At 39.9% G+C, this 27067-nt stretch overlaps 2 protein-coding genes across 2 annotated transcripts in view; both read left to right on the top strand.

Annotated features, from left to right (window-relative positions):
* LOC139579332 (C-type lectin domain family 4 member M-like) overlaps positions 1-27067 on the top strand; it is a 403007-nt gene that overhangs the window by 188479 nt on the left and 187461 nt on the right. The gene's annotated exons all lie outside the window — the stretch shown is intronic.
* On the top strand, positions 24399-25696 carry LOC139579357 (ecto-ADP-ribosyltransferase 5-like). The gene has a single exon (XM_071407931.1). The coding sequence runs from the start codon at positions 24458-24460 to the stop codon at positions 25271-25273; it is 816 nt and encodes a 271-aa protein (XP_071264032.1). The 5' UTR covers positions 24399-24457; the 3' UTR covers positions 25274-25696.

Below are 27067 nucleotides of genomic sequence, written 5' to 3'. Positions count from 1 at the left end.
TCCCTAAACTCTCTGTGTCCCAAATGGAACCCTATTTCCTACATAGTGATGGACCCTGGTCAAAAGTTGAACATGCAAATAAGCCAAAAGGCAGAGTGATAGCCTACATTGTCTAATTCTCTGTCTGGTAATAATAATTCATTTTATTTTGTGTGGTGTCTGGCATAATACAATACAATACAATTCCATTTAAAGTCACCTATTTGACCCATGGTGTTACAGACCAAATATAAAATAATGATTTAATGTCAAGACCTTCATAATGTAAAACAAACGTGCGCCAGAAATTTGCTCAGTGCCCCAAAAAATGTGAGGGAACGTTGCTAGACAGTCTGCTAAAATTGGACAGATTATTTTGGATGTGCTTTGCAAGTTCCTTAAAAGTCTAACAGAGGAGGAATTTAGTTACACAGATAACAACATTCATCTGAATATGGACCTTGTTGTGAAAGTCTGATATAGTGTAATAGTGTAATGACTAGATAAGAACACACTCACAGACTGGTCTCAGGGAGATGTTGAGAGTGACTTGGGGAACACATAGCATCCCAAAGCTCACAGCAACCATCCTGTACAGTGTTCTCCCTGAATCCTCAGGTCATGAGGAGATGCACTGTGATAACACACGTGCATACCCACAAACACACTCGTACACACGCACACATGATCACACGTATGTGCGCACACAAACACACAAGTATAAGAGGTTGGGGGTTTGACAAAATCTGCCACAATAGGACTGTTTCTCACAGCTGTTTTATGATATAAAGTCTACCAATCAACTCTTAAAGATGATAACTTATAAATGCCTCATTAACTTAGTTCATTAACTTAGTTCAACAGCCATACCCCAACATATGAGCTTTTATAGGTTTAGGGAGGACTTCACACCTTAACCAGTGTTTTGAGCAGACAGCAACCTCCAGGAAGAGACACAACGCATGAATATATAGGGAGAAGGAAAGACTAGTCAGTTGTACAACTGAATGCATTCAACTGAAATGCATCTTCACATTTAACCCAACTCCTCTGAATCAGAGAGGTGCGGGGGGCTGCCTTAATCAACATCCATGGCACACAGGGAACAGTGCATTATTGCCTTGCTCAGTGGCAGAACAACAGATGTATACAGTGTCAGCTCACGGATTCGATCCAGCAACCTTTCGGTTACTGACCCTACCCTCCAGGCCACCTGCCGCCCTAGCCGACAGGTCCACTGGTGCATGATCATTGGTGTTGCTATTGGTAACCTACACGTTGTCCCTTGTACAGTGAAGGTTGTGAGTCATTCTCACATTTCATTAGCATTGCTTTTTTTTGTTTGTGTGTGTGTGTGTGTGTGTGTGTGTGTGTTCCCTCTCAGTACTGTTCTGCCCTCTGTGTGTGTCCAGGTAACACTGTTTAGAGTATCCAATCTCATTCAATCAGGAAGCTGGTAGACCTTGTTAAAGAACATTGTTCCTATATTTATTAATCTGTGACTTTGTTATTCTTATTATTAAAGTGATAAGCATAGATCAATAATTGTAAGCTTATTATAGATCAGTGATACTATCAAGAGCAGTGTGCGGTTTCCTTTTTCCTTCATCTTGTTCAACTGTTGCCATGCACCTGCAAAAAAGATTGCTAAAAAGATTGCAGTATGTCTACATACTCTCCTATAAATCTAAACAGAACTCTTTTTTGTCTTATTTTTTCTCCCTCTTTCTGTTAATTGATGATTCACACAATCTCCTCTGAACAGTTGATGTTGAGATGTGTCTGTTACTTGAACTATGTGAAGTATTTATTTGAGATGCAATTTCTGAGGCTGGTAACTCTAATGAACTTATTCTCTGCAGCAGAGGTAACTCCGGGTCTTCCATTCCTGTGGCGGTCCTCATAAGAGCCAGTTTCATCATAGCACTTGATGGTTTTTGCGACAGCACTTGAAGAAACTTTAAAAGTTCTTGACATTTTCCGTATTAACTGACCTTCATGTCTTAAAGTAATGATATATTTTATCTTTTCTTATTTGAGCTGTTCTTGCCATAATATGGACTTTGTCTATTACCAAATAGGGCTATCTTCTGTATACCACCCCTACCTTGTCACAACACAACTGATTGGCTCAAACGCATTAAGAAGGTAAGAAATTCCTTGACTAAGTTTAAAGAAGGCACACCTGTTAATTGAAATGCATTCCTGGTGCCTACCTCATAAAGCTGGTTGAGAGAATGCCAAGAGTGTGCAAAGCTGTCATCAAGACAAAGGGTGGCTATTTGAAGAATCTCATAATTAAAATATATGTTGATTTGTTTGAAACTTTTTTGGTTACTGCATGATGTGTTATTTAATAGTTTTGATGTCTTCACTATTATTCTACAATGTAGAAAATAGTCAAAATAAGGAATGACCCTTGAATGAGTAGGTGTTTTGACCGGTAGTGTACATCAACATGTTCAGTAGGTCCAGGACTACAAGATGGGTCATTATAATGTCCTTACAATAGATTTGTAAGGACAATATGATGCACCAGTCCCTCCTGAAGCAAAGTACCCCCACAAGATGATGCTGCCATCCCCGTGCTTCACGTTGAGATGGTGTTCTTCGGCTTGCAAGCCTCCCCCTTTTTCCTCCAAACTTAACGATGGTCATTATGGCCAAACAGTTATATGTTTGTTTTATCAGACCAGAAGACATTTCTCCAAAAAGTACAATCTTTGTCCCCATGTGCAGTTGCAAACTGTAGTCTTTTGGAGCAGAGGCTTCTTCCTTGCTGAGAGGACTTTCAGGTTCTGTCGATATAGGACATGTTTTACTGTGGATATAGATACTTTTGTACCTGTTTCCTACAGCATCTTCACAAGGTCCTTTGCTGTTGTTCTGGGATTGATTTGCACTTTTCCCACCAAAGTACGTTCATCTCTAGGAGACAGAATTCGTCTCCTTCCTGAGCGCTATGACGGCTGCGTGGTCCCATGGTGTTTATACTTGTGTACTATTGTTTGTACAGATGAAAGTGGCACCTTCAGGCGTTTGGAAATTGCTCCCAAGGATGAACCATAAATGTAAAATCAACTGTAATTACATATCAATGGGTTTATGAGAATAAAGATTTTGGCTACGTTTCTCAATGTGTTCACCTTTGTTCTTCAACAAAGCTGCATTGTGAAGAGGAATGGAGATACTTTGACTCCAGTTTCTACTTCCTCTCCGCTGAGAAGAAACCCTGGGCTTCCACCATCCTTCCACCACTAGAGTAGTCAAAGTTGTCAACTGGGTGGGTTTTCCTATGGATTGTAGCTACAATGGAACAGATAAAGATGAATCCTCTATATATCTCTATGGGTCAAGGTCACAGTAATAGAAGGAAGAAACTGAGCTTGTAGAAAACAGCCGGTAGGGGGAGACAAACACTTATAAAAGTAGGTATGAGGGACTTGTCTGACTAGCATCACATGGAGAAGCAGATTATAGACAAATCTAAAACTGACCCTTACCTTAACGCTAACCTTCACCTAGTTTGAACCAATTCAGATTCGTATTTATAGTATTATAGTATTAGTTGTATCCGTATTAGTATTTAGTATTCTAAAGTGTTACATTTTTAACTCAAAACAGCAGTACAGTATTTCTTCATCAACATCTTTTTTTTTTTTATTCTCAGAACATTAACCATGTGTGTTCGCTTGTTTTGTACTGTTATGTAGTTTCGGCCCAATGATTAGTCTGACAAACAAAACACTTTGCGTCCTGCAGACCCAGGCATGGATCAGAGCTGGCGAGACATTCAATAATGTCATCTTCACAGACCAATCAACCAGGGCCCTTGAGCGATTTGCTCAAAATTGTTACAAAAAAAGGAATAAGATCAAGAAGATTAAGGAAAGCATAAAGATGTTGATGAAGAAATGCTGTTTTGAATTAGAAATGTAACACTTTAGAATACTTAAGCATCGAATACATTTCAAGTTGAGGGATTTTCACAACAGTAGCCGGGCTATAAAAGTCTATTGTCCTGCTAATAGGAAACATTTGCATGATGGGCTACATTCTTTATTGTAACCACAATGTCACACATCATTTGTATCTACCTTTCCAATGACTTTTATAGTTTGGGAATTACAAATGTGTGCTTTCTTTTTATTTACATTGTTTCAGTTCGAACGTGCAGACTTTTTTTCTTTAAATTATTGTTTGATGTAGGATAGTACATTTTTCACCAGTTGCAATTGTAAGTAGGCCAAATAAAGAAAATCCTACTTCTATTAGGCTGTTAAGCCTCATAACCTACCTCACTCAGCCAGCTTTTGTACGTTTTTTAAAATCTAGACCTAGCCACACCACATCCGTTCAAAGCATTGAAAGGGGTTTAGAGGCGAAGGAAAAACAAATAAGTTCTACCAAAAATAACAATATGCATTTCATAAATATTCAAAAAAAGTGTCTATATAAAATGTATTAAACACGTCTGTTAAAACTTCTTGCAACTATAGGGGGTGCTGTTCCGCATTAGCATATTTGGGTCTCCAAATTAAACTGCCTCGTGCTAAATTCTTGATCGTACAATATGCATATTATTGTTATTATTGGATAGAAAACAGTCTATAGTTTCTATAGGAGTTGAAATTTTGTCTCTGAGTGGTACAGAACAATTTTTACAGCACTTTTCATGACAGGGTTCAGATTTCAGAAATTTTTACCTCTGATCTGGGGTCTGTTTATAAGGCCACAGTGAATGCTATGAAGAAACCGACACTGCCTACGTCTTCCTCTGGGTGTCTGTACGTCATCACGTTTTCAATGAAATCGATGGGACGTTCACAGCCATTATAAATGACCAAAATGTACAGAGACCGCCCTTTCTCAACGTGCGCCTCAAGCGTGAAGGCCATCGGACCTGTCTCGTTCCAAATCGTTTTCTAACCAGCTATATTTCTCCGGTCATGTTTTCAGTCGTTATAGTTGTTAAAAACATCAGAATGTAGTTAATTTTAACCGTTTTATAGCAATTTATATCCGTTTAGTGCGATTCTGAGGAATTTATTTGTCGTGCACTTTCTAGCTTTGGGAACGTTTCGCGGTCTCGGTCGTTGTTAGTGGACATTTCGAAGGACAGAGGACATCTATCGACCAAAAGACGTTTATAACATAGAAAGGATACATTGCCCAAGAATATGATGGAAGATCAGCTCAAAGTAAGCAATATTTAATATGATAAACCGTGTTTCTGTCGAAATATTTTAAACGCATACATCGCCATTTTGTTTGGTATAGCTTCACTTGGCCAACCCTGTATTGAAAAGTAAGGATAATTTTAAAAATGTAAATCAGCGGTTGCATTAAGAACTAATTTGTCTTTCGATTCCTGTCAACCCTGTATTTTTTAGTCAAGTATATGATTAGCTTTTAATTAAACTAGATCACTCTGATAGATGACGTCAGACATATTGAGGCTTGATTTCCTAGTATTTTTATTGTGTAACCACGGTTTTGTATGGCTAAATATGCACCTTTTCGAACAAACTGTATATGTATGTTGTAAAATGATGTTACAGGAGTGTCATCGGAAGAATTCTGAGAAGGTTAGTGAAAAAATTAATATCTTTTGGCGGTGATTACGTTATAGCGCTCTTTGGCTGGAATCGATGCTCTGGTAACGTTTTCACATGTAGTATGCTAACTTATCGATTTATTGTGTTTTCGCTGTAAAACGCTTAGAAAATCTGAAATATTGTCTGGAATCACAAGATCTGGGTCTTTCCAATGCTATGCTTTGTCTATTCTTATGAAATGTTTTATGATGAGTAAATTGGTCATACACGTTGCTCTATCTAGTAATTCTAGTCGATTTGCGATGGTCGGTGCAATTGTAAACTGTGATTTCTACCTGAAATATGCACTTTTTTCTAACAAAAACTATCCTATACCATGAATATGTTATCAGACTGTCATCTGAAGAGGTTTTTTCTTGGTTAGTGGATATCAATATCTTAGTTGAGCCGAATTGGTGATAGCACCTGAAGGAGTAAGAAACTGATGGAGTTAGAATAGTGGTGTATTTTGCTAACGTGTTTAGCTAATAGATTTACATATTTTGTCTTCCCTGTAAAACATTTTAAAAATCTGAAATGGTGGCTTTATTCACAAGATCTGTATCTTTCATCTGGTGTCTTGGACTTGTGATTTAATGATATTTAGATGCTACTATCTACTTCTGAAGCTATGCTATCTATGCTAATCAGTGTGTGGGGGGTGGGGGGTGATCCCGGATCCGGGGTTGAGGTTCTAGAAAGGTTAAACCACAATGAGGACATCGACCTACCAAGCAAGTGTTCATAAATCATTGGGTACAGTGTAAGGAAAACATCAGAGTAATCTGAAATAGGGGCATAATTCATGTTCAAATTTACAACATAACATACATAGGCAATTCATCATTAAAACCTTTAGGAAATAATGTCTGGAGGGTGAAAATCCAAGCACATTCTCTTTTACTCAGAGTATTATTAATATCACCTCCCCTATCTGATATCTTAACTTTCTATATGCCACAAAATCTAAAGGTAGACATGTAATGTTTTAGGTCATTAAAATGTACTGTGATTAGATAATCCCTGTCTTTAGCGGGTCTTTTTTGTAGCAGTTCATCTGTGTTTTCCCCAGTGACAAATTAAGAGCTTCATCTACACATTGTGGAGAATAGCCTCTTCTTAGAAACATATTGCACAGCTCCACTGCTTTTTGTAGATAGTCCTGAAAATGATTTGTTGCAAGTTGGTTTGTTGAAAGTTTCACACCTAGGAGGGGAGGGGAGATTCACCTAGCTTGGATATTAGACAATTCTTTAGTAAAGGTTGAATAGTCTATTGTTCAGCTAATAGCCCATCCTGCTACGCGTGTGAAAAACTAATAATAATACTTTTTCCCCTTTCCACGTTAAAGATTCCAATTGATGAAGTGTTTTTAGCCACAATCGGCCCCAAACCCAATTAATACATTTGGGCACAGTGATAGCGTGCTGGACTTCAGGCTAGAATGTTGAGAATTCGAAACCTGCTCCCTGCTTGTTTCATTACATTATTATGCCGGTCTCAGAGCAAATAGCCTGGATTAGCCTGGATTGTTATTCCCATCTCGTTCCTCGCTCTCTTCCACACGTCATTATCCGCTTGTGGCGTGCTGGCAGGATGTACCGTTTTTTATCCTGTATATATGAATTACAAATCAGTCTTTACTTATATCATGTTTCTAGTCTATTGCATAGTTACAATGTGTAATCACTGATGTCCCAGGAGCAGGAGTGGTAAACACTGTTGAAGTGTATAATGAATGAGTTTGATACACCTGGTATTGGATGTGGCTGAAAAAAAACTTGCTAAATAGCAATTTTCGTAAATCAACTTTTGGACAAAAAATATGCACAATCGTTTGTCTCTAGATTAACTAACATATTCCTCTCAATTGTAATTTTTTAGCTTGACTCGTTATGACGTTATAACTACTTACATTTGCTTACCTGTAATGTTTTGTCAGCCATCTTTGCTGAAGTCAACAGGGACGGGTGGCCTGTGTCAAATTCGTCATTGGAACCACTCGATATGATTGGCCATATAAAAACTCTGCGACCCAAATGCATAATGAGTGCTCTATCTCCCCCTTGTGGTGGTCTGGAGCAATGACGCTGTGACGCTGGGTACCTCTAAGTCCCGCCGTGTAAGCTCGCAACTTTTAAGAGGAACCACTGTATTCGGCGCTTGTACAGAATGTCACCTTTTATTTAAGGTTAATGAATGGTAAGTCATGTATTGTGTCATTTTGGAGACATTTTATTGTAAATACGAATAGAGTATGTTTCTGAACACTTCTACATTAATGTGGATGCTACCATGATTACGGATTATCATAAATGAATCTTGAATAATGATGAGTGAGAAAGTTACAGAGGATCATACCCCCAAGACATGCTAACCTCTCACCATTACCAATAATAGGGGAGGTTAGCATTTTTTGGGGAGGCATGATATTTTTACCTCTGTAATTTTCTCACTAATCATTATTCACGATTCATTCATAGATCTTTAATCATGGTATTCTATTCTTATTTACAGTAAAAGTGACTCCAAAGTGACACAGTACATTATGTACCATTCATTACCCTGAAATAAATAAAAGTTGACATTCTGTACATATGATGACAAAAGCTATATTTATTGACAAGTTGACTAACAAACAGCCTACCAAAATGTCGGAAGTTAACAAGCAGAATCATATCTAAATCATGCACCCTCTGTCCAAAAAATCTCTCTGCTCTGTGGTCTTTGACTGTATCCTATAGCACATTTTCTATATTTGCAGGTTAGGGTTGAGTACGGGCCTCAGATTTTCACTTTATCACATGTAGTCAGGCGGTTGAGGATGGGTTTTTAACAATTGCGGGTGGGTGCGGGTGAACAAACAGATGACCCTCGCACCACTAGTGTGCGTATGTGGGTCATTCTTGGGCTGTGGTAATATTGTATTTAAAAAAATATATAATTCTGAACACCCTACACAATTAAGTACATAATTAAACCTTCTGGAAAACATATTTTCCCACCTCAGGCATTAAAGCCCTTTCATTATTGTCCATTTTTGTCTGATGTGGATATAAATTATCTTCAACTCCGTCACAGACAATATGGAATTTGTCTGAATGGGATTATAAAAGATAATTGTTATAAAATCAACATTAATCTAATGCTCATGTGTCCCCCCCAAAAATGCTATTATTATAAATATAAATTGTATGTCAAATCTCATAATTTTGCTATATTAAACCCTGAAATAGACACATTGTGTCAGCAGGCTCATCATTTAAATAAAAAAAGCGTTCAATTCAGCATTTTAACATTCATCTTTAATCTTCTTGGGATTGTCCTCAACATTTCAGACTGAGCTCAGAAAACATAAAACTCAGATTTGTTCATCTTTGCCATTTTATTGAACAGATATTGTCATGTGACAGTGTTGAATACTGTAACAGGGTTGAAGAGACACCAGTTTCCATATAAACTAGTGTTACCATTGCATTTTTTTTTACTAGACAAGTCGGTTAGGAACAAATTCTTATTTACAATGACAGCCTACCAGGGAACAGTGGGTTAACTGGGCAAAACTTGTCAGCTCAAGGATTCGATCTAGCAACCTTTCGGTTACTGGCCCAACACTCTAACCACTAGGCTCCCTGACGCCCCATTTCATTGTATGTAATAAGGACATTAGATATATTTAGAATAATCTGGGTTTTATTATTAGGAATATAAATATCATTCAACAGGTTTCATCAGAAACATGTCATCAAACTGTAGGAACATTTTCCAAGGTCATTTATAATGCTAGAACAGACGTAACTACAGCACTAGTGTCAGCATGACTATCCTTCTTCTCAGGAGCACCATATTCATTCATTCATGGTTTTCTTCCTGAGAGTCTGGCCCACACATCTCTCTCAACCTCTACGTGGCAGGATGTCACAAGCTGTGGGGGTGGAATCATCTCAAGGACTTCATCAAACTGATACCAGTGGATATCGTCTGGAGAAGGCCAGAAAAATCTGTTTGGTCCTACACGATGCATACATTTCACTTGTACACTCATTTCATCCGTGTGGAGGATGATGCCTTGATAAAGGTCATCATCATATTCCACTACACACCACTGCCCAAGAACACCTGGATTTCTCCACTGGATTTCACCCACAGGTTGTGGATTTTCAAAATTAACTGGCTGTTCTGGAGCAGCCAGGACCTTCTGCCTGAAACTGAAGTGCTGTGTGTTAAAGCATGTACAGTTTAGGTCCTTCTTTGTTGAACAAAGGCAGCTGACATCACGAGACATCAGCTCACCAGGAGCAATGGTGATGACCTGGTGTATTCTCATGGTGGAGGGCACCGCTTTTATCGGGCTTGGCATCATCTCCATCGCACGTTCAACATCGGCACTCTTCACAAGAAACAGCTTCACTGACGTGTTTGTCTCACGGAGGGCTTTGTTAAGCTCCTGTGCATCACTGATATCACTGTTAAAGGAACAACTGAAGTTAAGAGCCGTACCCAACTCTCCTACCACTAGACTACCTGCCTTAAAATATATTTTTTTCAATATTCATATATAAAGTAAATAACTCAACCCTGTCACAGGTTTATAACCCCATTACAATGAAACGTGACGGGGTTGAGTTTTTTGGGCTCATAATTGCCTCTGCTCAGACCACATGGTGTTCATCAAATCAAATCAAATCAAATGGTATTTGTCACATACACATGGTTAGCAGATGTTAATGCGAGTGTAGCGAAATGCTTGTGCTTCTAGTTTCGACAATGCAGTAATAACCAACGAGTAATCTAACCTAACAATTCCACAACTACTACCTTATACACACAAGTGGAAAGGGATAAAGAATATGTACATAAAGATATATGAATGAGTGATGGTACAGAACGGCATAGGCAAGATGCAATAGATGGTATAGAGCATATATGTCAGAGTCAAGGCCCGCGGGCCACATCCGGCCCGCGAGAAGGTTTTTTACGGCCCCTGGGATGATCTTGATTTATTATTAGAACCGGCCCGCAGACCGCAGCAAGCCGGCAGCCCGCAGATCTTTTACACGCACCAATACTACATTTCCCACAATGCAACGGTGACGCACCGAGCAGTAGGCTGCTGTGTAAATGAGATGGAGCTGCCTTGGGAAAAACTCGTGGGTTTGACAACCGACGGAGCACCTGCGATGTGTGGACACAGGAGCGGACTGGTGGCGAAGATACGGGAAAAGATGCAAGAGGAAAACGCGACAGGTGAGCTGACAGCTTATCATTGTATCATACACCAGGAAGCGTTGTGCGGTAAAGCCTTGAAAATGGAGCATGTAATGAGCATCATCACGCGCACAGTTAACTTTATCAGAGCCAAAGGTTTGAATCACCGCCAGTTCAAGGCATTTCTGACGGAGTTAGAAACGGAGCATGGTGATTTGCCTTATCACACAGAGGTGCGATGGCTAAGCCAGGGAAAGGTGCTTCAAAGATGTTTCGAGCTTCGTGAGGAGATTTGTCTGTTCTTGGACAGCAAAGGGAAAGACACAACACAACTCCGAGACGAAATGTTTCTGTGTGAAATGGCTTTTCTGTGTGACATTACGAGTCATCTGAATGCAATGAACTTGCAGCTGCAGGGTCGGGATCATGTCATCTCTGATATGTACAGTACAGTGAAGGCATTTAAAACCAAACTGACTCTGTGGGAGACGCAGATGCGGAAAGAAAATTTGAGCCACTTTCCCAGCTGCCAGACCATGAAAGAGAAGCTCTCTACCAGTGCGTTCCCGAGCGCACAGTTGGCTGATAAAATAGGTATGCTTGCCGCTGACTTTCGACGCCGATTTGCTGACTTTGAAGCACAAAAAAGCAGGTTGGAACTGCTCGGTAACCCATTTGCTGTTGACGTGGAAAGCTCACCACCAAACCTCCAAATGGAGTTGATTGACCTCCAATGCAATGATGCACTAAAAATATTTCAGTTGAGTGGATGATAGAAAATTGCTATTATTGTTTTTTTCTTTGAAGTAAATTTAGCCCACTTTTGCTAAAATAGAAAATATAGGCTACTGATGGTGCCTTGAATACCGGTTTCTTTCATTTAATGTTCATGTTATGGGGATTTTTATATAAAGGAAATTTGTCTTTTGTGTCTGTTGAAAATTAAAGATTACTGACAGAGCCATAAGAAAATATTGCTTTATTTATCTGATCATATTGGAATATATTTGTTAGGTTTTCAGTAGGTTCAATTAGGTTCACTAGACTATATGCGTCATTTAAAAATTTTTCAATGAACATTCGAACAGTCCGGCCCTCGGCTTGTAGCTAAATTTTTTATTTGGCCCTCCGTCCATTTGACTTTGACACCCCTGGTATAGAGTATAGAGATGCCACTCATATGAGATGAGTAATGTAGGGTATATAAACATAAGTGGCATAGTTTAAAGTGGCTAGTGATACATGTATTACAATAAGATGGCAAGATGCAGTAGATGATATAGAGTACAGTATATACATATACATATGAGATGAGTAATGTAGGGTATGTAAACATTATATTAAGTGGCATTTTTAAAGTGGCTAGTGATACATTTTTACATACATTTCCATCAATTCCCATTATTAAAGTGGCTGGAGTTGAGTCAGTATGTTGGCAGCAGCCACTAAATGTTAGTGGTGGCTGTTTACCAGTCTGATGGCCTTGAGATAGAAGCTGTTTTTCAGTCTCTCAGTCCCTGCTTTGATGCACCTGTACTGACCTCGCCTTCTGGATGATAGCGGGGTGAACAGGCAGTGGCTCGGGTGGTTGTGTCCTTGATGATCTTTATGGCCTTCCTGTGACATCGGGTGGTGTAGGTGTCCTGGAGGGCAGGTAGTTTGCCCCCGGTGATGCGTTGTGCAGACCTCACTACCCTCTGGAGAGCCTTACGGTTGTGGGCGGAGCAGTTGCCGTACCAGGCGGTGATACAGCCCGACAGGATGCTCTCGATTGTGCATCTGTAGAAGTTTGTGGGTGCTTTTGGTGACAAGCCGAATTTCTTCAGCCTCCTGAGGTTGAAGAGGCGCTGCTGCGCCTTCTTCACAACGCTGTCTGTGTGGGTGGACCAATTCAGTTTGTCCGTGATGTGTACGCCGAGGAACTTAAAACTTACTACCCTCTCCACTACTGTCCCGTCAATGTGGATAGGGGGGTACTCCCTCTGCTGTTTCCTGAAGTCCACAATCATCTCCTTTGTTTTGTTGATGTTGAGTGTGAGGTTCTTTTCCTGACACCACACTCCGAGGGCCCTCTCCTCCTCACTGTAGGCCGTCTCGTCGTTGTTGGTAATCAAGCCTACCACTGTAGTGTCGTCCGCAAACTTGATGATTGAGTTGGAGGCGTGCATGGCCACGCAGTCGTGGGTGAACAGGGAGTACAGGAGAGGGCTCAGAACGCACCCTTGTGGGGCCCCAGTGTTGAGGATCAGCGGGGTGGAGATGTTGTTACCTACACTCACCACCTGGGGGCGGCCCGTCAGGAAGTCCAGTACCCAGTTGCACAGGGCGGGGTTGAGACCCAGGGTCTCGAGCTTGATGACGAGTTTGGAGGGTACTATGGTGTTAAATGCTGAGCTGTAGTCGATGAACAACATTCTCACATAGGTATTCCTCTTGTCCAGATGGGTTAGGGCAGTGTGCAGTGTGGTTGCGATTGCGTTGTCAGTGGACCTATTGGGTCGGTAAGCAAATTGGAGTGGTTCTAGGGTGTCAGATAGGGTGGAGGTGATATGATCCTTGACTAATCTCTCAAAGCACTTCATGATGACGGAAGTGAGTGCTACGGGGCGGTAGTTGTTCAGCTCAGTTACCTTAGCTTTCTTGGGAACAGGAACAATGGTGGCCCTCTTGAAGCATGTGGGAACAGCAGACTGGGATAAGGATTGATTGAATATGTCCATAAACACACCAGCCAGCTGGTCTGCGCATGCTTTGAGGACACGGCTGGGAATGCCGTCTGGGCCTGCAGCCTTGCGAGGGATAACACGTTTAAATGTTTTACTCACCTCGGCTGAAGTGAAGGAGAGCCCGCAGGTTTTGGTAGCGGGCCGTGTCAGTGGCACTGTATTGTCCTCAAAGCGAGCAAAAAAGTTATTTAGTCTGTCTGGGAGCAAGACATCCTGGTCCGCGACGGGGCTGGTTTTCTTTTTGTAATCCGTGATTGACTGTAAACCCTGCCACATACCTCTTTTGTCTGAGCTGTTGAATTGCGACTCTACTTTGTCTCTATACTGGCACTTAGCTTGTTTGATTGCCTTGCGGAGGGAATAGCTACACTGTTTGTATTCGGTCATGTTTCCGGTCACCTTGCCCTGGTTAAAAGCAGTGGTTCGGGCTTTCAGTTTCGTGCGAATGCTGCCATCAATCCACGGTTTCTGGTTTGGGAATGTTTTAATCGTTGCTGTGGGTATTACGTAGCCGATGCACTTTCTAATGAACTCGCTCACCGAATCAGCGTATTCGTCAATGTTGTTGTTGGACGCAATGCGGAACATATCCCAATCCACGTGATCGAAGCAGTCTTGAAGCGTGGAATCAGATTGGTCGGACCAGTGTTGAACAGACCTGAGCGCGGGAGCTTCTTGTTTTAGTTTCTGTTTCTAGGCTGGAAGCAACAAAATGGAGTCGTGGTCAGCTTTTCCGAAAGGAGGGCGGGGGAGGGCCTTATATGCGTCGCGGAAGTTAGAATAACAATGATAGACTGTATGAAATTAATCGACTGTATATTTTTATGGGTCAACTCCTACTTGCACAGCATCCCGGATCCGGGAGCACCCCCCACAGTAAAAAAGCTGACTAGCATAGCCTAGCATAGCGTCACAAGTAAATACTAGCATCTAAATATCATTAAATCACAAGTCCAAGACACCAGATGAAAGATACACATCTTGTAAATCCAGCCATCGTTTCTGATTTTTAAAATGTTTTACAGGGAAGACACAATATGTAAATCTATTAGCTAACCACGATAGCAAAAGACACAACTTTTTTTCCCCACCATTTTTTTCCTGCATGGGTAGCTATCACAATTTCGACCAAATAAAGATATATATAGCCACTAACCAAGAAACAACTTCATAAGATGACAGTCTGATAACATATTTATTGTATAGCATATGTTTTTTTAGACAAATGTGCATATTTCAGGTATAATTCACAGTTCTACATTGCAGCTGCAATCTGAAATAGTGCCGAAGCTGCCAGAATAATTACAGAGACCAACGTCAAATACCTAATTACTCATCTTAAAACATTTCTGAAAAATACACAGCGTACAGCAAATGAAAGCCCAACATCTTGTGAATCCAGCCAATATTTCAGATTTTTTAAGTGTTTTACAGCGAAAACACAATATAGCATTATATTAGCTTACCACAATAGCCAGAAACACAAGCAATTTACCAGCAGCAAAGGTTAGCGATCGTAACAATCCAGCAAAAGATATATAATTTTTGACTAACCTTGATATACTTCATCAGATGACAGTCCTGTAAAATCATATTACACAATGCATATAGGTTTTGTTCGAAAATGTGCATATTTAGCAGCACAAATCGTGGTTATACAATGTGATCAGTAGCTGCATTTCATGCATTCTGGCCGGCGCCATCTTGGAGAGGCACCTAATCTAATCGACAAATAATCGTAAACTTGACTAAAAAATACAGGTTGGACAGCAATTGAAAGATGCATTAGTTATTAATGCAACCGCTGTGTTAGATTTTTTAAATTAACGTTACTAGACATACAGTGTGCGTTACAGCCAGACCAGTGCCGCAATAATGGCGGACAAATCCTTTTAAATTTTTCCACATAAATACGGAATAACATCATAAATAGCTCTTACTTTTGGACGAGCTTCCATCAGAATCTTGGGCAAGTGGTCCTTTGTCCAGAATCATCGTTGCTCGGTTGTAGATTGCCGTCTTCAACTTAGGAATTAGCAGCAAACATTAGCCATGTGGCGAAGACGTGCCCAAATGTTCAAAACGCAATACTAAGGAAATTCCGAAAATTGCAATATACTCGCATAAACTGATATAACTCGGTTTAAAATAACTTCGTTATGATGTTTCTAACACCTATATCGAATTAAATTTCAGACGGATATATCTAAGGCCGATAACTGAGCGTTTCAAAATGCCATCCTGAGGTCTTGCTTTGCGTCATGACGAACGTCAAAAAGAGAGCTCCCTTCGTTCCTTGGGGCTTTATAAGGTCTGAGATCTGCGTAGAAACTCCATTCCAATTCTCATTGGTTACTGACATCCAGGGGAAGGCGGGTGCAGTTCATGTCGACCCATAGGATACATACAGAGCTTTAAACTGATCTGAGAACAGAGCCTCGTTTTTAGACCTTCGCAGTTCCTGTCATGAATTTCGCTGCAGAAAGAGTTCTGTTTCACCCACAGACATAATTAAAACGGTTTTAGAAACTAAAGATTGTTTTCTATCCAATAGTAATAATAATATGCATATTGTACGAGCAAGAATTGAGTACGAGGCAGTTTAATTTGGGAACGAAAAATAGTAACGTTGAAACAGCACCCCCTATATTGAGAAAAGGTTAAAGTATAAGTACTAGTTTTCCATCTTTATTTAATGTAACAGGGTTGAGTTGGTCAGCTCGACGATCCCCACCTGACTTTAAAAAAAATACAGATATAAAATAATATGATTACTTACCTGTTTCTGTAACATTCAGCTGAACATTGTTGAATAATGTCACTTCCTGTTAATGATGGCACGTAAGGGTGGACTGACCATTTTTATTGGCAGAGTTTGTTTGGTGTGACGGGGTTGAGTGTAGACTGAGGGACAGAGATAAATTGTGTGATTTTAATCAATAATCATGCATTTATTTGATAAAAAAATATGAATTATGTGCACATTTTAATATTCATTTCCCAAGTAAAAATTAAGTGAAACTCTTGGGAGACATACCACAATTCCTACTGTCAGTTGAAAAATACGGTTTTTAATTAATAATGAAGTTAACATTAATGCTATATTTACGTCAGTTTATTATTCTGGACATTTCAATGTATATACAAAGTCCTTAACATTTCATTTTGGTGACCCAATACTTGAAATACAATATTAAGGTCAGAGGGACTGAAAAATTACCCGAGCCCAGGAATGACCCACGTAGTATATCTGAACGTGTCAGAGTGTGGGTATGTAGTATATATGAATGTGTAGGAGTGTGGGTATGTAGAATATCTGAATTTGTCAGAGTGTGGGTATGTAGTATATCTGAATGTGTCAGAGTGTGGGTATGTAGTATATCTGAATGTGTGGGAGTGTGGGTATGTAGTATATCTGAATGTGTCAGAGTGTGGGTATGTAGTATATCTGAATGTGTCAGAGTGTGGGTATGTAGTATATCTGAATGTGTCGGAGTGTGGGTATGTAGTATATCTGAATGTGTCAGAGTGTGGGTATGTAGTATATCTGAATGTGTCAGAGTGTGGGTATGTAGTATATCTGAATGTGTCAGAGTGTGGGTATGTAGTATATCTCAATGTGTCAGAGTGTGGGTATGTAGTATATCTGAATGTGTCAGAGTGTGGGTATGTAGTATATCTGAATGTGTCAGAGTGTGGGTATGTAGTATATCTGAATGTGTTGGAGTGTGGGTATGTAGTATATCTGAATGTGTCAGAGTGTGGGTATGTAGTATATCTGAATGTGTGGGAGTGTGGGTATGTAGTATATCTGAATGTGTCAGAGTGTGGGTATGTAGTATATCTGAATGTGTCGGAGTGTGGGTATGTAGTATATCTGAATGTGTCAGAGTGTGGGTATGTAGTATATCTGAATGTGTGGGAGTGTGGGTATGTAGTATATCTGAATGTGTCAGAGTGTGGGTATGTAGTATATCTGAATGTGTGGGAGTGTGGGTATGTAGTATATCTGAATGTGTCAGAGTGTGGGTATGTAGTATATCTGAATGTGTTGGAGTGTGGGTATGTAGTATATCTGAATGTGTCAGAGTGTGGGTATGTAGTATATCTGAATGTGTCAGAGTGTGGGTATGTAGTATATCTGAATGTGTTGGAGTGTGGGTATGTAGTATATCTGAATGTGTGGGAGTGTGGGTATGTAGTATATCTGAATGTGTCAGAGTGTGGGTATGTAGTATATCTGAATTTGTCAGAGTGTGGGTATGTAGTATATATGAATGTGTAGGAGTGTGGGTATGTAGAATATCTGAATTTGTCAGAGTGTGGGTATGTAGTATATCTGAATGTGTGGGAGTGTGGGTATGTAGTATATCTGAATGTGTCAGAGTGTGGGTATGTAGTATATCTGAATGTGTCAGAGTGTGGGTATGTAGTATATCTGAATGTGTCGGAGTGTGGGTATGTAGTATATCTGAATGTGTCAGAGTGTGGGTATGTAGTATATCTGAATGTGTTGGAGTGTGGGTATGTAGTATATCTGAATGTGTGGGAGTGTGGGTATGTAGTATATCTGAATGTGTTGGAGTGTGGGTATGTAGTATATCTGAATGTGTCAGAGTGTGGGTATGTAGTATATCTGAATGTGTCAGAGTGTGGGTATGTAGTATATCTGAATGTGTCGGAGTGTGGGTATGTAGTATATCTGAATGTGTCAGAGTGTGGGTATGTAGTATATCTGAATGTGTTGGAGTGTGGGTATGTAGTATATCTGAATGTGTCAGAGTGTGGGTATGTAGTATATCTGAATGTGTCAGAGTGTGGGTATGTAGTATATCTGAATGTGTCAGAGTGTGGGTATGTAGTATATCTGAATGTGTCAGAGTGTGGGTATGTAGTATATCTGAATGTGTCGGAGTGTGGGTATGTAGTATATCTGAATGTGTCAGAGTGTGGGTATGTAGTATATCTGAATGTGTGGGAGTGTGGGTATGTAGTATATCTGAATGTGTTGGAGTGTGGGTATGTAGTATATCTGAATGTGTTGGAGTGTGGGTATGTAGTATATCTGAATGTGTTGGAGTGTGGGTATGTAGTATATCTGAATGTGTCAGAGTGTGGGTATGTAGTATATCTGAATGTGTCAGAGTGTGGGTATGTAGTATATCTGAATGTGTTGAAGTGTGGGTATGTAGTATATCTGAATGTGTTGGAGTGTGGGTATGTAGTATATCTGAATGTGTCAGAGTGTGGGTATGTAGTATATCTGAATGTGTTGAAGTGTGGGTATGTAGTATATCTGAATGTGTTGGAGTGTGGGTATGTAGTATATCTGAATGTGTCAGAGTGTGGGTATGTAGTATATCTGAATGTGTCAGAGTGTGGGTATGTAGTATATCTGAATGTGTCGGAGTGTGGGTATGTAGTATATCTGAATGTGTCAGAGTGTGGGTATGTAGTATATCTGAATGTGTTGGAGTGTGGGTATGTAGTATATCTGAATGTGTCAGAGTGTGGGTATGTAGTATATCTGAATGTGTCAGAGTGTGGGTATGTAGTATATCTGAATGTGTCAGAGTGTGGGTATGTAGTATATCTGAATGTGTCAGAGTGTGGGTATGTAGTATATCTGAATGTGTCGGAGTGTGGGTATGTAGTATATCTGAATGTGTCAGAGTGTGGGTATGTAGTATATCTGAATGTGTTGGAGTGTGGGTATGTAGTATATCTGAATGTGTCAGAGTGTGGGTATGTAGTATATCTGAATGTGTCAGAGTGTGGGTATGTAGTATATCTGAATGTGTTGGAGTGTGGGTATGTAGTATATCTGAATGTGTCAGAGTGTGGGTATGTAGTATATCTGAATGTGTCAGAGTGTGGGTATGTAGTATATCTGAATGTGTTGGAGTGTGGGTATGTAGTATATCTGAATGTGTCAGAGTGTGGGTATGTAGTATATCTGAATGTGTTGGAGTGTGGGTATGTAGTATATCTGAATGTGTCAGAGTGTGGGTACGTAGTATATCTGAATGTGTGGGAGTGTGGGTATGTAGTATATCTGAATGTGTCAGAGTGTGGGTATGTAGTATATCTGAATGTGTCAGAGTGTGGGTATGTAGTATATCTGAATGTGTTGGAGTGTGGGTATGTAGTATATCTGAATGTGTCGGAGTGTGGGTATGTAGTATATCTGAATGTGTGGGAGTGTGGGTATGTAGTATATCTGAATGTGTTGGAGTGTGGGTATGTAGTATATCTGAATGTGTTGGAGTGTGGGTATGTAGTATATCTGAATGTGTCAGAGTGTGGGTATGTAGTATATCTGAATGTGTCAGAGTGTGGGTATGTAGTATATCTGAATGTGTTGGAGTGTGGGTATGTAGTATATCTGAATGTGTTGGAGTGTGGGTATGTAGTATATCTGAATGTGTCAGAGTGTGGGTATGTAGTATATCTGAATGTGTTGGAGTGTGGGTATGTAGTATATCTGAATGTGTCAGAGTGTGGGTATGTAGTATATCTGAATGTGTTGGAGTGTGGGTATGTAGTATATCTGAATGTGTCAGAGTGTGGGTACGTAGTATATCTGAATGTGTGGGAGTGTGGGTATGTAGTATATCTGAATGTGTCAGAGTGTGGGTATGTAGTATATCTGAATGTGTGGGAGTGTGGGTATGTAGTATATCTGAATGTGTCAGAGTGTGGGTATGTAGTATATCTGAATGTGTGGGAGTGTGGGTATGTAGTATATCTGAATGTGTTGGAGTGTGGGTATGTAGTATATCTGAATGTGTCAGAGTGTGGGTATGTAGTATATCTGAATGTGTTGGAGTGTGGGTATGTAGTATATCTGAATGTGTTGGAGTGTGGGTATGTAGTATGTCTGAATGTGTCAGAGTGTGGGTATGTAGTATATCTGAATGTGTCAGAGTGTGGGTATGTAGTATATCTGAATGTGTGGGAGTGTGGGTATGTAGTATATCTGAATGTGTCAGAGTGTGGGTATGTAGTATATCTGAATGTGTTGGAGTGTGGGTATGTAGTATATCTGAATGTGTTGGAGTGTGGGTATGTAGTATATCTGAATGTGTCAGAGTGTGGGTATGTAGTATATCTGAATGTGTCGGAGTGTGGGTATGTAGTATGTCTGAATGTGTCAGAGTGTGGGTATGTAGTATATCTGAATGTGTCAGAGTGTGGGTATGTAGTATATCTGAATGTGTCAGAGTGTGGGTATGTAGTATATCTGAATGTGTTGGAGTGTGGGTATGTAGTATATCTGAATGTGTTGGAGTGTGGGTATGTAGTATATCTGAATGTGTTGGAGTGTGGGTATGTAGTATATCTGAATGTGTCAGAGTGTGGGTATGTAGTATATCTGAATGTGTCAGAGTGTGGGTATGTAGTATATCTGAATGTGTTGGAGTGTGGGTATGTACTATATCTGAATGTGTCAGAGTGTGGGTATGTAGTATATCTGAATGTGTCAGAGTGTGGGTATGTAGTATATCTGAATGTGTTGGAGTGTGGGTATGTAGTATATCTGAATGTGTCAGAGTGTGGGTATGTAGTATATCTGAATGTGTCAGAGTGTGGGTATGTAGTATATCTGAATGTGTTGGAGTGTGGGTATGTAGTATATCTGAATGTGTCAGAGTGTGGGTATGTAGTATATCTGAATGTGTCAGAGTGTGGGTATGTAGTATATCTGAATGTGTTGGAGTGTGGGTATGTAGTATATCTGAATGTGTCAGAGTGTGGGTATGTAGTATATCTGAATGTGTCAGAGTGTGGGTATGTAGTATATCTGAATGTGTCAGAGTGTGGGTATGTAGTATATCTGAATGTGTGGGAGTGTGGGTATGTAGTATATCTGAATGTGTTGGAGTGTGGGTATGTAGTATATCTGAATGTGTGGGAGTGTGGGTATGTAGTATATCTGAATGTGTCAGAGTGTGGGTATGTAGTATATCTGAATGTGTCGGAGTGTGGGTATGTAGTATATCTGAATGTGTCAGAGTGTGGGTATGTAGTATATCTGAATGTGTCGGAGTGTGGGTATGTAGTATATCTGAATGTGTCAGAGTGTGGGTATGTAGTATATCTGAATGTGTTGGAGTGTGGGTATGTAGTATATCTGAATGTGTTGGAGTGTGGGTATGTAGTATATCTGAATGTGTTGGAGTGTGGGTATGTAGTATATCTGAATGTGTCGGAGTGTGGGTATGTAGTATATCTGAATGTGTTGGAGTGTGGGTATGTAGTATATCTGAATGTGTCAGAGTGTGGGTATGTAGTATATCTGAATGTGTGTGGGTATGTAGTATATCTGAATGTGTCAGAGTGTGGGTATGTAGTATATCTGAATGTGTCAGAGTGTGGGTATGTAGTATATCTGAATGTGTCAGAGTGTGGGTATGTAGTATATCTGAATGTGTCAGAGTGTGGGTATGTAGTATATCTGAATGTGTGGGAGTGTGGGTATGTAGTATATCTGAATGTGTCGGAGTGTGGGTATGTAGTATATCTGAATGTGTTGGAGTGTGGGTATGTAGTATATCTGAATGTGTGGGAGTGTGGGTATGTAGTATATCTGAATGTGTGGGAGTGTGGGTATGTAGTATATCTGAATGTGTCAGAGTGTGGGTATGTAGTATATCTGAATGTGTCAGAGTGTGGGTATGTAGTATATCTGAATGTGTCAGAGTGTGGGTATGTAGTATATCTGAATGTGTCAGAGTGTGGGTATGTAGTATATCTGAATGTGTGGGAGTGTGGGTATGTAGTATATCTGAATGTGTCAGAGTGTGGGTATGTAGTATATCTGAATGTGTCAGAGTGTGGGTATGTAGTATATCTGAATGTGTCAGAGTGTGGGTATGTAGGAACTTGAACACTATTTCTAAATAATGTAATTTTTTCAAATTTTGCAAAGGGTAAAGTCTGCATAATTGTGTTCATTCTGTTCATAACATATGTTCGTTTTGGGAACAGAAAACTGTACTGAGATCAGATGTTTAATGTATTATAACATTAGTACAATGTTGGCCCAGTTACATATTGCCAATCTTCTCCCACTGCTGGTCACTGGGTTTCCTCTCATCACCATATTTGGTGATGAGAGGAAACCCCCACCGGATGCTTCAGGTTTTTACCCCTTGTGATACATCAGTGTTTCCCCTTTAACCTGTGCTAGAACTGTAATGCAAGGTGTACTCAGGGCTAAAGTCACCAAGGACCAGAAAAACCAGTGTTGCGTCATACATGGGTGTTTCCATAAAATAAACTGTTGTGCGTATCGACAAAACAATGGAAAACACAAGAGAAGAGGATTAAGAGGTTTTGCTCATAACTTGGCCTTACAAAAAAGGATACCATAACGTTGATTGACCAGAACTGAGCTAACAGGTAAGAATGTAACATTTCTAACTGTACATTGCCTCCTGTACATCCATTTTTCTACAGATTATTTCACAAGCAAAAGACACAAAATGAATGATTAAAGAATGATTATAGTGGTAACCTTGCCCTACAGTATAACACTAACTTGTGAGTGATAAGTAAAAGTGACTAACTAGCGAGAACAGAGAGCACAAATACATTAGATGGCAGATATTACAAATGTCACATTTACATTTTATTTAATTTCAAGTTCTTCCAATTGTACCTCTCAATATGAATACCTCTGGAACAGGCACAGTAGGACCTGAGCTGTGTTGGAATACTCATACTAACCTCACTAACCGCACTATTTGTGATGTAAATTGAGTATGTAGTGTGCTTATTAGTCATAGTATGGATATAGTTAGTATGCCACAGGTTCCCGGATGTCGTACTACATTAGCCAAAATAGGAAGTATAACAGGCAGTGGACACTATTTCTGTGCTTTTGGGGCTCATAGTGCAATTCTTCAGAAAATGGGCGTGGCTTCACAACATTTTCAGATTTGAAGAAAATGGCGAAAATATGCAGTCCGATGAGAGCAGACACAAATGCATTGCTTTAAGTAATTATGACATATTTTAAGAAAATGTTCAGCAATGTAATAATGTAATGACTTTTCAAATAAGTGACATTACACATTATGTTCGGTGACAATTTGTTAGGTACGCTAGCCTTACGAACCGCATAGCATATCATTACAGTAGTTGCTTGTATGTACCGGTATGTTAGCTGGCTTCCTAAAGTTAGTTGGCTACTAATACATCAAATTTGCCAGTATATTAACTATATGCTATCTAACTAACTACCCAACATTTACTGACTTTATTATTCAGGTCATTCTTAGGTTAGTTAAGTGGTATAGTAATTGTGCGTTCTCATTGGACATTGTTAATGAAGTCGCAAGATGTCTAGCTACGCTAGCTACGCTAACAAGCTAGCAAGAAGTTGCATAGCAACAGCATCAAATTCAGGTAGACAGGCGAAGCGCTAGTACACTCAACTGAAAGGATACCGTTTGTTTACAGTATACTAAAATGAAATTATAGTATGTAGTATGTACTCATTAAGTATGTAGTATACAGTATGTAAGTATGGGTATTCGAACCCAGCACTGGTTTCTTGTTGAAATTAACTGTAACCTTTTACTTCCTTCTTCAACGTCACTAGATGGAAATCAATAACATACACAAAAAGAAGACGATCGTCTTTTCTGTTATATTTCTACTTGTTTTGATGGTAATCTTAGTTTTCATCTTCGGCATTCCCCATTCAAAGGTGAGATATTTTACATTGTATTGAAATAAAATAAAGAAAAAATGATTACATATTAAATTGTCATTGTTTGCCCCTACATTAGAACAGCGTTCCCAAACTTTAGTACAGTTTGCCATAAGTCTTATGAATGGAAACGTGTCTAAATAATGTCACTGTTACAGGATGGAGAAACTGGGAATGGAGGGATTCAAGATGGAGGGATTCAAGACGGAGGGATTCAAGACGGAGGGATGCAAGAGATTCTACCTCTAGACATGGTCCGTTCTTCTGTTGATGACAAATATGATGGTTGCAGAGGTTTAATGTTACGGGTGGTTGAAAACATGTACCTCTACGATGAGTTAAACACTAATCCTCAATTCAATACATCCTGGAACATAGCAAAACCACACGCTAAACAGCGTGGAGACAGTTTGAATACAGATCATTCCATTGCTATCTATTTGTACACAAAAAACAAACCAGGACCCAATTCCAAATCGATCTACCTGGACTTTAACAAAGCAGTTCAAGAGGGCAATTCTGCATATATGACAACATCATTCAAGTACCATGCATTGCATTTCTACCTGACTGATGCCATTCAGATTCTTAGAGAAAGACAAGAGACATGTAAGGAAACCTTTCACAGAACCAACCGGAAGTTTGATCTGAGTGTTCTCAACCACGAGATCCGTTTCGGCACCTTCGCCACAAGCTCTTTCAGATCCGACTTAACCAACTTTGGGAATGTGTCTTGCTTTGAGATCCACACTTGCTTTGGCGCTGAGCTAACTTCTTACTCAGCCTTTCCTGAAGAGAGGGAAGTTTTAATTCCACCATATGAGATTTTTGAAGTCACCAAAATCCAGACAAAGTCACCAGTGAATAACCTGTTGTGTGAAGTCATCTACACACTAAAGAGCAAGGGAGTAGACAGTGATCTGAATTGCAAATTGATTTTGAGTGGAGGAGAATCAAACATCATCAGAGCATCAGATACAGGCTACATAATACTCTATATTATGTTGATAACTACTGTATATTACCCCAGCTTCACACTGTAGAGATTCTGGCTGTGTTCCAGGTCAGCTACATTGCAGACGCATGCCTAATCTCATGCCTGGATAGGTCTTTAACATATCAACTAACCACATCATATTGCAATCTGATGCCCGACTGCGCAGTCGATGATGTGGCACACAACCATTGTGTCAGGTTTTGGCCAGGACTGTTCTGTTTTTTGTCACTAGATGTCCCCATTGCACCTTTTTTGAACCTTTTGTGTTTTTTCTTGCTCTATTATTGTTTGCACCTGTGTGTCGTTCCCTTGTTGGTATTTAAACCCTGTGTGTTCCTCAGTTCTTTGCTCAGTGTTTGTATGTTAGCACCCAGCCCCAGCCTTTGTGATCATTTTTCTCTTGTTGGATTTTCCAGAGGTTCTCTGGTTTTGTTCTCGTGTATTTTTGGATTGGTCTTTTGAGGTTTCTTTTTTCCCTTGCTGTTTTTACCACTTTGTGGATTTTCTTTGTATTTTGGAAGATATCTATTTTTTATTAAACCACCATCTCTAGTACTGCTGTGTCTGCCTCATCTTCTGGGTTCTGCCCATTATTAGTGACTGTTTCTCGCACCGGGTCCTGACACATTGGTTGATGCAATGCAACGTCTGCAATGTATTCGACCTGGAACGAAACCCCTATAATGGCTTGTTTTGACCTGCATTGATTGCTCGGTTGCATATTTTTTTTTACTGCTACTGTTTTGAAATTGTTGAGATTATATGTCTTGGTCAGGTGTAATATTTTCTTGACATTTGCTGGCATGTACACTGTGACCGCGGCTACCTACAGTACATCTGGCAGCTTTTGAGTTTTGGAAGGGGAGGGGATTTTCGGCCATCAGTCAAGCACAACCGACACACGTTGATAACGTATAAGATCACTATAGGCCATAGGTTAATAGAGAGAAAGGACTATATGTAGTGTTCTGTCTGGTATGTCATTCTACCATATGACTAAACACACTGGCCACGATAAAATATTGAATTTGGCCTTTACTACTGTAGTCCACAGAAACACATTGAATAACATATTCATAAATGGCAAAAAAATACAGTAAAAAACAAAATCTAAAGGAATCAGGTTTTCAAGTGTATGTCCTATATCTCGGAGATATACGAAAGCTCAGGGAAAAAAGCAACAATTAAGATGTTTGATTTTATTGTATTTTATTCAATACAGAATACATGATTCTGCCACAAAATTGAAAAATAAAACATGTTACTGAGAAATGTCTGGAACTCATGCAGTGACACAACTTGAGAGACGGTGACCATGACAACTGGCATTAGGTGCAGTGGTTATCTTGGGGTCGAGGGGAGTGTGAGGAAGACAGAAAGGGGGAGTGTTAACTCTATCTCAGCAGCATCACTTTTAGATTAAAATGGCCCTGTAGTGAACCAAGGTGTACTGTACATTATCATGCATGTGTATGTGTGCAGACATGATGATCTGTGTCACACCCGTATCTGTTTCACCTGTCTTTGTGATTGTGTCCACCCCCCTCCAGGTGTCGCCCATCTTCCTCATTGTTCCCTGTGTATTTATACCTGTGTTCTCTGTTTGTCTGTTGCCAGTACGTTTTGTTTTGTCAGGCCTACCAGCGTTTTTCCCTCTGTTCCTATCGCTTGATTGTTCCTGTTCTCTAGTTTTCCCGGTTTGACCTTTTCTGCCTACCCTGACCCTGAGCCTGCCTGCCATTCGGTACCTTTGCCCCACCTATCTGGATTATTGACCCCTGACCTTGACCTGTCTTTTGCCTGCCCCTGCTAGATTATTAAACTGTTGTTTATTCAACAC

Source organism: Salvelinus alpinus, chromosome 6, assembly GCF_045679555.1.
Source record: "Salvelinus alpinus chromosome 6, SLU_Salpinus.1, whole genome shotgun sequence".
Lineage (NCBI taxonomy): Eukaryota > Metazoa > Chordata > Actinopteri > Salmoniformes > Salmonidae > Salvelinus > Salvelinus alpinus.
The sequence above is the reverse complement of the archived record's forward strand: the minus strand, read 5'-3'. Positions and strand labels throughout refer to the sequence as shown.